The 15,083-nt window shown below is 35.0% G+C and overlaps 1 protein-coding gene across 1 annotated transcript in view; it reads right to left on the bottom strand.

Moving 5' to 3' along the window:
* The window catches only part of LOC121381207 (transforming growth factor-beta receptor-associated protein 1-like), a 38,118-nt gene that overhangs the window by 7,847 nt on the left and 15,188 nt on the right, over window positions 1-15,083 (bottom strand). Inside the window, exons 9-20 of the mRNA XM_041510405.1 lie at window positions 14,253-14,385; window positions 13,327-13,422; window positions 12,491-12,595; window positions 10,131-10,322; window positions 8,675-8,868; window positions 7,072-7,140; window positions 6,622-6,694; window positions 4,657-4,791; window positions 3,944-4,044; window positions 3,144-3,255; window positions 1,389-1,549; window positions 501-573 (exon numbers count right to left, since the gene is read on the bottom strand). Of these exons, the coding sequence (XP_041366339.1) occupies window positions 501-573; window positions 1,389-1,549; window positions 3,144-3,255; window positions 3,944-4,044; window positions 4,657-4,791; window positions 6,622-6,694; window positions 7,072-7,140; window positions 8,675-8,868; window positions 10,131-10,322; window positions 12,491-12,595; window positions 13,327-13,422; window positions 14,253-14,385 (1,444 nt within the window). The remainder of the gene's footprint in view (window positions 1-500; window positions 574-1,388; window positions 1,550-3,143; window positions 3,256-3,943; window positions 4,045-4,656; window positions 4,792-6,621; window positions 6,695-7,071; window positions 7,141-8,674; window positions 8,869-10,130; window positions 10,323-12,490; window positions 12,596-13,326; window positions 13,423-14,252; window positions 14,386-15,083) is intronic.

The following is a 15,083-nucleotide window of genomic DNA, read 5'->3' as shown; positions in this document are numbered from 1 at the left end:
CTATTACTGAGTTCAAGGGCTATATTTGTCATAAAATGGGTAAATCACCATGAAAGTCAAACTTGATTTGTATCAATACATGATAAAGCTATTTACAAAATTTTAGCTCAATATCTCGAGGTATTGCAAAAAAGTCTGGATTTCTTTTTTTTATATCTTCTAAATTCAAGAACCATAACTCTGCCAACAATGGATAAATCACCACGAATTTCAAACTTGTCTGTAACAGTACATAATAAAGTTGTAAAAAAAAATTTCAGCTCAATATCTTGAAGCATTGTGGGAAAAAAAATCTGGAAATCAATATGTAGGACAGACAGAAGTATGGACCGAAGGAAAAAAGTCTGGAAAACTATGTTGGACAAACGGACAGATAGACAGAAAGATAGACAAAAGGATGCAGATGAAACCTATACTCCACTCCGGTTGTACCGCTAGGAGATTACTAAATGAACGTAAGCTACCATTTGTAGTGCTGCAAGTTGTTCAAGCTTCCCTACCTTGACAGTGTCAAAATCGGCCACATTGCTATTGAGCAGAGCTACAGCCGGGGCCACCAGCGTATCCTTACGTCTGAAATAAACAGCCACATTGTTCACTAGTTAGCAGCACACACAACCTAAAATATATTATTTATAACAGAGCAGACCTCACTATAAAAACAATTGAGGAAAGTGATTAATTACTCCCCTAAGTTATATTATGGGGATCCATTTAAGATACCGTATTACTATACTGATATTACCATATTTAATCCTTTTGTAGTACTTTAAAAAAAATGCATGATCTACCACAGAGCAGTTTCAAAATACAATACAATTAAAGTTTTTGTTTAAAGAGACCACTAGAACACATTGATTTATTAATCATCGGCTACTGGATGTTAAACATTTGGTAATCTTAGAGGAAATCTGCTACATTTTTCCACAAGCAGCAATGGAAAGAAAGAAAGAAATGTTTTATTTAACAACGCTCTCAACACATTTTATTTAAGGTTATATGACGTCAGGCATATGGTTAAGGATCACACGGATATTGAGAGAGGAAACCCGCTGTCGCCACTTCATGGGCTACTCTTTTCGATTAGCAGCAAGAGATCTTTTATATGCATCATCCCATAGACAGGATAGCACATACCACGACCTTTGATGTACCAGTCATGGTGCACTGGCTGCAATAAGAAATAGCATAATGGGCCAGCTAACGAAGATTGATCCCAGACCAAACGTGCATAAGGTGAGCGCTTTTACCACTGGGCTATGCCCCCACCCACCCCTTCCCCAAAATACAAGAGATTTCAGGTTCTAGATACCAAGACATTATTTCAAGTGGTAGGATGTAACTGGACAAAGTAATTACAATTTAACAGTAAGATAACTACAACTTACTCAAAGCTAGGATCTAGGTAAACACTGAGAAGAATATGAAAGAGTCGTTTGCGATAAGACGGATCCTTCCCATCTGAGTTGAGAAGGCAATAGTTTTCAGCTGCACCAAAATCCTTCAGCTTGTGCACGAGGATACGCAGAGCTTTATCATGCTCTTCTAGCTGAGAGGAAAAACCCAGGATAGACAAACATGTAAATGAACGTTTTTCTTTTCAAGAGGTGGTGATATATATGTTTTATTACACATAATTTTATATTTTTAAATATACAAATATATATCTAGTATGTAACACCAACAGCATTTTAAAAATTGTAAACAGATTAAAAAGTTTTGTCTTTTTATAACAAACAAAAAAAAGAAACAAAAAGAAGATTTATAGGACAATATAAGTTGTAGAAGCATCACGAGGGGTATATGGCTTTTTATGTATCCTCTGTGTGTTCTTTTACCCCGAGCCGAAGGCGAGGGGGTAAAAGAGCACACAGAGGGTACATAAAAAGCCATATACCCCGAGAGATGCTTCTACAACGAATTTATCTTGCCGACATGTTAAACCATATAGCCAAATAATCAAAATAACGCCAGAAAATAATTGTTAACAATTTATTAACGGAGCCGTACCACGCGGACGCGAACGAAACCACTTGCCAGTGACGAAAAATAGTTCCGTCGATAAATGAGTTTTTAACTTCAAATGTTTGTAATACGAAATTGTCTGAAACAGATATTAATAACAAAAATAAAAAACACTTTTTTTTTATTAGAAATGTATGTAGTAAAAAAAAAAATATATAAAAAAAACAAAAACAAAAAAAAAAAACTGTTGCTAATCGCGCATTAATACAATAACACCACGACCGTAATTAGGTGACCGAGTTCAACATTGCAGCTTTTAAAAGTATTGAAATAGTGTATTTTATAGTAAAAATTAAATTAATTATGTATACTTGGTTGATTATCAATGTTATTTATAATCTAATTATTGCTTTAGCATTAACTGGGGCGGCTGGAAACTGTTGGAAATTACAGACAGGGTATAAGAGAATTTGGCTCCGCCCACAGGGGGATAAGGGATTTGTCCAACGGCAAACAACCAATGGGATTAAAGAATTTTACATGAAGGCAAGATAATGTTTATAGTCTTTTTATACAATTTTAATAATAATTTTGACCACTGTTCTCCTGATCCCAAAATGACACACCTGCCACAAACCTTATTTAGATAAGATCAAACACTGTAATACAAATGCCTCAACTTTTTTAAGATAGGAACATAAATTGTTTTATGTTTTTTTATTGTTAAAGAGTGTTTACTGTTTTTACTGTTTAAAAAGATGACCAAAAATTGGTACAAGTCAAAGGGACTGAACTCCATATTAATGGACGTTTTAAACTAAACAAATATTAGAACAAATGTGATTCCTATATGAAATATATATTTAGAATTATAAGGTTACTAACAAAAAACTCTTTATTAAACTTTACTGAATGTAGTAATACATCACAGAAGCCAAATGATTTATTTGAGTATTTTTGAAACCCTCTTAATGCTAAAAACAAGTCTGAAAAAAAAAAAAAAAAATAAAAAAACTTTGTCATCGGGATAGGAGCTGTCAGTATGGATATAGTTTATTGATTTTGCCAATTAGTTCTCAATACAAGGATAAATAAACAAACCAAATTGAAAATAACCATTCATCCTGTAATGTTCTGTTTGATTCAGTCAAACAGACCTACTGAAATTGCTTTAGTACCTTTCCATATAATATTGCACACTCTGCATGCATCTCGGTTTCCTTGGCTTTACCCAGTATGAGCTGAACTCGGAACAGGTTTGACATCTGTAGCATAGTTCTCAGTTTGGATCTGAAACACACACAGTTTTACCAACTGTAAAAATATGCTAAAAATATATATATTGTTAAAGATATAATGTGTAGAACGAAGGAGAAAGAAGGAAGTTGAGGTCACGTGACCGGAATTAGAAAGGTGTACATCGGAAGATTTCATAGCCATTCGGCTGTTGAATCTTCGGATCATAAGGTGGAAAAGGGAGCAAATGCCAAAGTAAGAGGTCAGGATAGAGCATAAAGAAAATATATTGTTAAAGATATAATGTATCCTTAGACAACAAAACAATAACTAGAGAACACGAAAGAAAGAAAAGACTGATAGAAAGCAAAGACAGAATGAAAAGAAGACAGGTCACTGTAATTTAATTGGTACACTACAGTAGGGTACTAAAAATAGGAATCACTGAAACAAAACCAAATTTTTACTTTTTGGGGTTAGTAAAACTACAGTTAAAAGTTACATGTCTAAAGTCAAATGTTTACTTTTTGGGGTTAGTAAAACTACAGTTAAAAGTTACATGTCTAAAGTCAAATTTTCCTTCAAACATTTGTCACACAGTCCATCACACCTCGGAGAGATCTAAGTCTAAGAAGGCTGGATTAAGTGTTAGTGTTTGGTAGTGTTTTTCATTTGTTTGTTGTTTACGTTTTTGTGGTTTTTAAAAATTTATGAATAGATCTACGTAAGTTCATTGTTTTACCTTGCAATGTCAATTTCTTCTTTCTTTACATTGTTGGTTTTCATTAATCTCAGTACTGTATCCAAATATAGCACTGCCAAATGTGTGTGATATTTTTCTTTCTGAAGGAAAATGTTTATTCATCAGTACAATCAAAACTTACCAAATGAAGACATAAAACCACGATTACTCATTCAATGTTTTGCAAAGTAGCTCAAAACAGTATGCTTGCGAAATGTCTTTTCCTTTGATGGACAGAGAGAGAATGGCGTACAGATTCGAATTGTAGAAGCATAATCATTGTTCTAAAACCACTTATGTGATAAATTTACTAATCCACAAATAATGTGAAATTCAGAAAAAATCTAAATTTATAAGATCTTGCTAAAAAATGCTATATATCAAAGTTTTTGTGTTCAGCTTATGCTGATATTTTACATATAATTTTAAAATATAGTGGGCTCATAAATTTTTAGTTTTCACAACTTTTTCTCTTGAGCAAGACATTGACATTACTTTACTTTAAGTATTGTAAACTGGGGGGAAAGTGTACATATAAATTTTTCATCATTCGCACCAAACCTCAAGTCATGAAATTTATATGCATGCATTATTTTCCAGATTAGAATGTGCTAAAGACAATGTTGGTTGGTTGCAACATTTATAGGTTGCGAACATGTGCTAAAAATATGTTGCAAAATTAATCCAGTGTACAATATTATTAAGAATCTTACTTCCAACTTCTTCTGAAAAACAAGGTATTCGAGGTAGGTGATGACAGCCTTTGGAAAGCGGTGAAGATAATCTATAACAGCGTCGGGCCGCAAGCGCTCTGTCTGGATTTCATTCTTAGGTCTCTCTGTAAATATCTGTCAACAAACACCACCATTAGTAACAAACACAGATATGTGAAACAGGGTATATTATATGAGTGGCTGGTTGATACCATTAAATCTTACAATGAGTTGTTTTAAAATGTTTCTAATGAGGGTCTTTCTGTACAATTATGTTAACAAACACCATCATTAATAACGGTTTCTGTATACATTTACTGCGGATCAGACCAAAATTTACTAAAAGTGATTTAAATGATCTCACACCCATGTTATTTTTGTTAGTATGATGTAAAGAGTACCCAACAGTTAACTCATTCAAAGACAGACTATCTGTATATGACATTATGAAACAAACTATGTATTTAACAGTATAAAGGAAATGAATAATTTGTTTAACATTATTTTTCATCGGTGGATCCAGAGGGGGCATCTCATGACACCTTGCCCTTTTGAAGTGCCTGTTTTAATGACATTTTTGTTTTTTTTAATTTATCATTTACTGTATACAACACTAAATTGCCCTCAGAGCTACATTATAGAAACTCTCCACCTCTGAGCTACATTATAAAAACTCTCCACCTGAGCAACAATATAGAAACTCTCTACCTCTGAGCTACATTTTAGAAACTCTCTACCTCTGAGCTACAATATAGAAATTCTCTACCTCTGAGCTACATTATAGAAACTCTCTACCTCATAGCTACAATATGGAAAGTCTCCACCTCTAAGCTACATTATAGAAACTCTCCACCTCAGAGCAACATTATAGAAACTCTCTACCTGAGCTACAATATAGAAACTCTCCACCTCTGAGCTACATTATAGAAACTCTCCACCTGAGCAACATTATAGAAACTCTCTACCTGAGCTAAAATATAGAAACTCTCTACCTCTGAGCTACATTTTAGAAACTCTCTACCTGAGCTACATTATAGAAAGTCTCCACCTCTGAGCTACATTATAGAAACTCTCTACCTGAGCAACATTATAGAAACTCTCTACCTGAGCTACATTATAGAAACTCTCTACCTGAGCTACAATATAGAAACTCTCTACCTCTGAGCTACATTTTAGAAACTCTCTACCTCTGAGCTACAATATAGAAATTCTCTACCTCTGAGCTACATTATAGAAACTCTCTACCTCATAGCTACAATATAGAAAGTCTCCACCTCTAAGCTACATTATAGAAACTCTCCACCTGAGCAACATTATAGAAACTCTCTACCTGAGCTACAATATAGAAACTCTCCACCTCTGAGCTACATTATAGAAACTCTCTACTTCATAGCTACAATATAGAAACTCTCTACCTCTGAGCTACATTTTAGAAACTCTCCACCTGAGCAACATTATAGAAACTCTCTACCTGAGCTACAATATAGAAACTCTCCACCTCTGATCTACATTATAGAAACTCTCCACCTCTGAGCTACATTATAGAAACTCTCTACCTGAGCAACATTATAGAAACTCTACCTGAGCTACAATATAGAAACTCTCTACCTGAGCTATATTATAGAAAGTCTCCACATCTGAGCTACATTTTAGAAACTCTCTACCTCTGAGCTACATTATAGAAACTCTCTACCTCATAGCTACAATATAGAAACTCTCTACCTCTGAGCTACATTTTAGAAACTCTCCACTTGAGCAACATTATAGAAACTCTCTACCTGAGCAACACTATAGAAATTCTCTACCTGAGCTACAATATAGTAACTCTCTACCTGAGCTACAATATAGAAACTCTCTACCTCTGAGCTACAATATAGAAAGTATCTACCTCTGAGCTACATTATAGAAATTCTCTACCTCATAGCTACATTATAGGAAGTCTCAATTTAAAAACCTAATTCTTACTTGAACTGCTAGTTCTTCATCTTTTTCCAGAGACCAGTCAATGTACTTCCACACGAGTTCATGATCATTCAAGCTGAAAACAATATCATTCCAGCTACTTAAAATATAATCCATGGAAAATGGTCATTAAATGATCATTATTATCAAAGATCCATTTCTTAATGTCATGATCATGTCAAAATATGATAATATGATTACAATAAATTATCAAGCTTTATAAAGAAGAGAAGGTCTGACATGTGCCCGTCTGAACTTTGTTAAGAATAGGAAAAATTCAGAAACAATACATTTGAGGCATGTTTCCAATTTCTTTTTATATATAAATAAAATCTAAAGGTCACTGTCACATACATTATTTTCTTTAGTTCACACAAAGGATCGTTAATTAGATGTTATATATCATTAATAAACAACAAGCTAATTAATATTCTTAAAAGAAGATATCCTCACTTTGATAAAAACTCCACAACAAATTCCAAACCCGGAAAAGATTCATCTGTAATAGTTTCATCTACTAATCTGAAACATAAAAATACACTATCGTATCCACTTTCTGTTTTTAACAGAAAACCATCCTTGAAGAATTGTTTGTATTTTTTGTGAATTTATCGACGTATAACAGTCACAAGTTGTATAAAATCGCGTAACACAGAGAAGCGATTTTATACTAAATTTGTGACCAGTATAGTACTTATACATAGTTAATTCACCAAAAATTACAAACTATTTTTATAATCACAAACAACGTTACTTATTTTGTTAAAAATACACATAAATCAGTTTGTAGCATCATTTCCATGACCTGTTTTATGTAATGATGTACCTTTCAACATAATGATGTCATTTTCTGAGGTTTATCGAAGGTTAACATTGAGGGTTTTTTAGTGACGTCGTCCAGTCAAAATAGAGTTAATAGTAATGGCAAAAGGTTTGTAATTATATGCAAATATACAGAGTAATAAATGCTTTGTGCTAAATAAAACTATTCTGACTACTGAAAGAATACTCTGCTGATGGGTGTTAAACAGAATGAGCTGAAAACCTCCATGGAAACCTATTTTTAAAGGATGAATTGAATCACTGACTGACTGTGTAAATAAAAAAGAAAACATACCCTAATCAAAGAAATTATCAGAATTAGAGATTGTGGGTAAATCAAAATTAGTTTTTTTTTACATAATTTTAATCAGAACTAATGTCATCAGAACTAATGACAGGAATAAAAAAAATAATAATCTAAAGGACAATATCTGATTAATTAGTGCCCCACACTGAAAAGCCAGATTTGAACTCAAACTTTAATTGAAAACTGAATATTATTTCTAACAAAATTAATTAATTTACTAGTTTAGCATTTAAGCATAGACAAATTAGTAATCAAGTTTTCATTAAAGCTGCGATCTTGAGAATATTTATATATTTTTAATCATCAGTTATTTTTAGTTTCATGATCGACCTCTCTATTAAATTCTTTACATGCAGTAGCAAATCTAGGCTACATAAAATGCATTAACTACTTATAGAATATATAGGCTCTACTGTTCTCTGTAAAAATGTATTATAAAAAAATAGCAAGTCTTGTTTATCGTGTCATAAAAACTGAAAATATGAGAGTTTATTAAAACAGCATTTGTATTTCTATATGGCATGAGAAAACAATGTTAAGAGATGAAAGAAAGACTGCAGCTTTATTAAAATCTTTAAATTTCTGATAACTATTTAGTTACCTAATACATGTACTTTGTTTTGTGTATCATATGAAAAATTATTTTTAAAAAAAGAAGAAGAAAAAAGTTGACAATAAAAGTGAGTCAAGATGATTGTTTTGCTACAGGAAACAATCTTAGTATTCTTTTTAAAGATTTTTCTAAGATAAACCTATTTGTTCCTTCCACAAGCATGTGTAATACTGACTAACACCAAAGTAGTGATCATTTTGTTTATCAACTCCAAACTTCTCACACAAATATGGAACTGCTAGTAGCACAGGCTGAATAAATGACAGTGACAACATACAGGTTATGTGGTTCAGGTACTGGGAGTCGACTCTTACCTAGTCCACAAACTAAGAGCTTTGTCACAATCACCATGGTATTTATACAACAAGGCAAGAGCATGGTAACGTTTATGTTCTTCCAGACAATCTACACAGTCTTTTAATTCACAGCCCGTATCCACAGATATAAGGGGAATTAACTCTGGGGAATTCACTTCTGCATAGAGTTTCATCAATGCAACGTCAATAATCTGAAAGAGAAAAAAACATGATTTTAAAACATTTTGTAGTTTTGATACTATAAAAGAAAATATACTTTTAAACTGAAGATGAGGCATAATAAAAATTAAAAAACCCACAAAGTGTCTTGAACACCTTTCGGCAGTAAATTTAAAAAAGAAAGAAAAAGAGTTTTAAACAAAGACTGTTTTTATGAATCAAAAGAATCAGTTCTAGAAGCTTTAACAATAATAATAATAATAATATACAAGATATTACAACTTGTAATACATAAACACAAATATGATGGAATTAAATGCATCACTTATTAACAGGCACTTCTGCCCATCTGCTCAAACAAATTTTCTTTTTTTTTCTTTAATATATTTTCCAGGGAGCATGTCTTGACCACCCCTCTATAAAGTTTGCTTGCCACAGTCTAGACCCCACCCCACCCTGGTTAAAATTCCTGATTAAGTACATTTTATAACACATGTACAAAAGCACCCTGAAGCAAAAATTATAAAGTTTGTATTGTTTAATGACACCACAAGAGCACATTGATTTATTAATCATCGGCTATTCGAATGAATGAATGAATGAATGAATGAATGAATGAATGAATTTAACGACACCCCAACACAAAAAATACATCGGCTATTGGGTGTCAAACTATGGTAATGCAAATAAATAAAGTGATGATCAACATCAATATAAAAATTCAAGGTTTAAACAAAAACAGTGTAAAGAACTGTGCAAAAATACAAATACAAATATCACAGAATTTTACGGACACCGAATTTTACTCTAAACTTCAATTTGTGCTGTATTGGACATTCTCAAAGAGAATGTTACACCCCTGCACCACGGTGAGGTTACAGCACGCGCAGGGGCGGCTATTCGAAGTCAAATATTTGGTATAATTGACATATATTCTTAAAGAGGAAACCTGCTAAATTTTTCCACTAGTAGCAAGGGATCTTTTATATGCACACTCCCACATACAGGAAAACATAGCACGGACTGGTATGCCAGTCGAAGTGTACTGGCTGGAACGAGAAATAGCCTAATGGACCCACATCTATTAACAGATGAGGGGGGGGGGGGGGAGGGTTTGGGAGTTGAACCCACCCACTCAAGAAAAGTTTCTTCTTTTTTTTTCAATAGATTTTCCAAGGAGCATGTCTTGATACCCATCATAAAATGCACTTGCCACAGTCTAGATCCCACCCCACCTCTGATAAAATTCCTACACATTCACCTGATTAAATACATTTTATCAGTAAGTAAAGACCTGTCTATATCCTATTGCACTCTTCGTTCCCTTCATCTCTTCCAAGTAAGATCTGAGGAAGTACTTGTATTCTTTGATTCCGTCTTCGTCCCCGTGTGTTATCTGGTTGATGTCTGCGATCTCGTGCAGTGGAGGCGTGGACCGGACGAAGTTCACGCTGGTAGGCAGCATGTTCGGGTACAAACACACAATCTGAAAACCACGATAATATGGTCATTTATTTATTTTAATGCTTTGGTTGGATTGTGAAATAAACTGTGAATTTTAAACACAACTGGCAAATTTTCTTTTAATTTAAAGTATTAATTTTATGTAATCATGTATATTGTGTTATATTTTGACACTAGTTGTGATTGTTAAATAAACAATGGAGTACTTTTAAGGAATGATTCCCAGTCAGAGCTGGCTTTGTCACGTGCAAAATTCACCCACTGTATATTTTAAACACAACTGGCTAATATTCTTTTAATTGGTGAACTAATTTCATGTAATCATCAATAGGTTAAATAAAAATAATGGTTGATTTTTTTGTAAGTTTAAGGGTTTAATAGATAATTTATCAAAATGTTCTGTTTCCCCAGTGACAAAGGCAAATGACTTAGTCTAGAGATACTCATCCAGTACTAAAATCCAGGAACCTATTTCACTAAATTCCCACAACTTTGTGATCTCACTGTGCAATGCAATTGTAAAAAAAAAAAAGACTCACAAGAAAAGTGATGTTACTTAAAAAAAAGCTTTGTGAATTAAACCCTTAAATTTAACCCTCACCCACAAAAATGAAGATTTTTATATATTTAATTAATTGGCATAGGCACTGTGTCTACTCAGCCTAATGGATACTTTAGCTCTGCATCCCAAACAAATTAATCCATAGAGCTTGGTCCAGCAATAGACTTGCTTGAGACTTTGTTTAAGACATGTCATCTACAAAAAGTGCTGGACCCAGAATCTATACTGTTGATGAAACAAGAGGCCTCTACACGACCTACCTCACAAATGTCAACCTGACCTTCCTTAAACAGGTCAGCTGTCTCTTCATGACCTACCTCACAAATGTCAACCTGACCTTCCTTAAACAGGTCAGCTGTCTCTTCACGACCTACCTCACAAATGTCAACCTGACCTTCCTTAAACAGGTCAGCTGTCTCTTCACGACCTACCTCACAAATGTCAAACTGACCTTCCTTAAACAGGTCAGCTGTCTCTTCACGACCTACCTCACAAATGTCAACCTGACCTTCCTTAAACAGGTCAGCTGTCTCTTCACGACCTACCTCACAAATGTCAACCTGACCTTCCTTAAACAGGTCAGCTGCCTCTACACGACCTACCTCACAAATGTCAACCTGACCTTCCTTAAACAGGTCAGCTGCCTCTACACGACCTACCTCACAAATGTCAACCTGACCTTCCTTAAACAGGTCAGCTGCCTCTACACGACCTACCTCACAAATGTCAACCTGACCTTCCTTAAACAGGTCAGCTGCCTCTACATGACCTACCTCACAAATGTCAACCTGACCTTCCTTAAACAGGTCAGCTGTCTCTTCATGACCTACCTCACAAATGTCAACCTGACCATCCTTAAACAGGTCAGCTGCCTCTTCATGACCTACCTCACAAATGTCAACCTGACCATCCTTAAACAGGTCAGCTGCCTCCACACGATCTACCTCACAAATGTCAACCTGACCTTCCTTAAACAGGTCAGCTGCCTCCACACGACCTACCTCACAAATGTCAACCTGACCTTCCTTAAACAGGTCAGCTGCCTCTACACGACCTACCTCACAAATGTCAACCTGACCTTCCTTAAACAGGTCAGCTGCCTCTACACGACCTACCTCACAAATGTCAACCTGACCTTCCTTAAACAGGTCAGCTGTCTCTTCATGACCTACCTCACAAATGTCAACCTGACCTTCCTTAAACAGGTCAGCTGCCTCTTCATGACCTACCTCACAAATGTCAACCTGACCATCCTTAAACAGGTCAGCTGCCTCCACACGATCTACCTCACAAATGTCAACCTCACCTTCCTTAAACAGGTCAGCTGACTCTACACGACCTACCTCACAAATGTCAACCTGACCTTCCTTAAACAGGTCAGCTGCCTCTACACGACCTACCTCACAAATGTCAACCTGACCTTCCTTAAACAGGTCAGCTGCCTCTACACGACCTACCTCACAAATGTCAACCTGACCTTCCTTATACAGGTCAGCTGCCTCTCCACGACCTACCTCACAAATGTCAACCTGACCTTCCTTAAACAGGTCAGCTGCCTCTTCATGACCTACCTCACAAATGTCAAACTGGCCTTCCTTAAACAGGTCAGCTGCCTCTACACGACCTACCTCACGAATGTCAACCTGACCTTCCTTAAACAGGTCAGCTGCCTCTTCAAAATGTTGTTCAGAAAACTCAATAAAACCAGCCTGCTGCTGTATCTTCTGGTACATCTAAAACAAAATCAATAAACTCAAATCAAATAATGTCAAATAATCACAGTAAATGATGCCTTTAAAACATATATGTACATATAAATAAAATATTAACGAAAAACAGCTAACAAGTATGTCTGATTACAGTGGAAAACATTTTGTTTTCCATGTTCAATTTTTTTTTAGCACTTAGCAGTCTTGAGACTTTAACTACAAGCATTCTGCAACACTTTAAAGCCATACATCTAGGCTTTTAAATGTTTATAAGAGAAGGACCTAGACTTGTTTGAGATATATAGAGATATTTTAGGTTTACTGACCTTCATAAACCTTTCTTTACTCATTCCTGTCTTGTTAGCATTCTGAGCAACACTTTAAAGCCATACATCTAGGCTTTTAAATGTTTATAAGAGAAGGACCTAGACTTGTTTGAGATATACAGAGATATTTTAGGTTTACTGACCTTCATAAACCATTCTTTACTCATTCCTGTCTTGTTAGCATTCTGAGCAACACTTTAAAGCCATACATCTAGGCTTTTAAATGTTTATAAGAGAAGGACCTAGACTTGTTTGAGATATACAGAGATATTTTAGGTTTACTGACCTTCATAAACCTTTCTTTACTCATTCCTGTCTTGTTAGCATTCTGAGCAACACTTTAAAGCCATACATCTAGGCTTTTAAATGTTTATAAGAGAAGGACCTAGACTTGTTTGAGATATACAGAGATATTTTAGGTTTACTGACCTTCATAAACCTTTCTTTACTCATTCCTGTCTTGTTAGCATTCTGAGCAAGTTCCAGTGCTTCGGATACCCGCTTGTCAGCCAGTAACGCCTGAATCTGTAAACATAACACACATTTATAAACAGTACATCACATACAATAAAACATAAAACAAACAATCCATGCTATTATAATACACTCAAACCTGCTCTAGCGGCCACCTGGGTTAAGAGACCAAATTTTCATTCTTCCAGTGACAATAATTTTTTTCATTTTAACTTATTTTCATCCTTATATCCTATTAAGGTTCAAGCACACTGTCATGGGCATGCCCCTCAGCTATCTGGGCTGTCTGTCCAGGACAGAGGGTTAGTTGTTCATGGTTAGTGAGAGAGAAGAGGATGTAGTGGCCTTACACTTGTTAAAACTCGCTCTGGGTGGGAGCCAGTACCAAGCTACGAACCCAGTACCTACCAGCCTTATGTCTCATGGTTTAACCATGACGCCACCGATGCCGGTGACATGAACTAAAGCAGCCACCGGTGTTAAAAGGCCACGTTTTGATACTCCCTTTGATAGCTGCATAACACAGGTTTGAACGTACCTGCTTACATGCAGCATATTGCAATCATATCATTTAATTCATTTTTTTTTAATATTCCTCCTGATATTAACTTAACAAATGAAAGTAGATATTGATATATTTTTGGCAATTTATTTAACGTTTCCGGAAGAAGAAAAATATCTATCGATTTCAGGGATTATATGGCCCAACTCAGGGTCTTTTGTGAATGTGCCCATAAAATATAGGGCATTTTAGGGCTAGATCATCAAAATCGGGACTTTTTAGGGCAACCCTTCCAATTTAGGGCCTTTTCAAGCGTGTGCAAACCTTGACTCATACTAGGTCATGCTCATACTTAACCAATTCATAACAAAATACTTACCTGCTTTTCAAAGGCAACAGGAATGAGAGAATAAATCTGACGATAGGATGCAACAAAGACATGCCCATCGAAATTGCCAAGGAAAACTCCACCCTGGAATGGAATCGCTTGCTTCTGCTGCTGGTCCAAAATACTAGAGAAAACAGAGACAAATAGAAAATAATTAAACAATAAACAATCTATCAATTTCTGTTGAGATATAAATTCTTAATATGACATATAAACATGTTTGTAGGTCTGGGGCCTAATTCACAAAGCTCTCTTAGGCTTTACTAGACAACAAAGCATCCTCTTTGCAATTCTTTGAGCACTGCACTGCGAGATCGCAAAGTTGTGTGAGTTTAGAGAATTAGGTCAATGTTCTATTTCCAAAATGTCTTCAGTCATTCTAACAATTACAGAAGTGACAGCACGTTAAGTACAATATTTAACCTATATTCTCTTTCTAGCTGATCCTGCAATGACCCAGATTAATAGACTTGTATCTTCAGACTGTGAATGTACACAATGACCATCACCTTATTAATACAAAGTATGACATGGTCAAAGTCATCTTTAACAGAAGATGAGAGCTTGATTTTTCTTTTGCCTTTTTTCCATGGTTGTGTTGAGTGACTTCAAACTAATGTCAACGAGAGATTAGTGATTTGATCGATGTACGTTTTGCAAGAATATTATCCTCTTTGATACACAACATGAAATGCATGTACAAAAAAATATGAACATAGCAATTTCTTCTGCATTATAAGTTGCCATTACGAAGAATGTATAGAACTGATCACGTTTCTTTTTTTTAAAGTTCATGTTAGGGCAAGCGCTGTAATTTGCCAA

The sequence above is a fragment of the Gigantopelta aegis genome, chromosome 9 (assembly GCF_016097555.1).
Source record: "Gigantopelta aegis isolate Gae_Host chromosome 9, Gae_host_genome, whole genome shotgun sequence".
In the NCBI taxonomy this organism is placed as follows: domain Eukaryota; kingdom Metazoa; phylum Mollusca; class Gastropoda; order Neomphalida; family Peltospiridae; genus Gigantopelta; species Gigantopelta aegis.
This window is presented reverse-complemented; position numbering and strand designations above follow the sequence as displayed.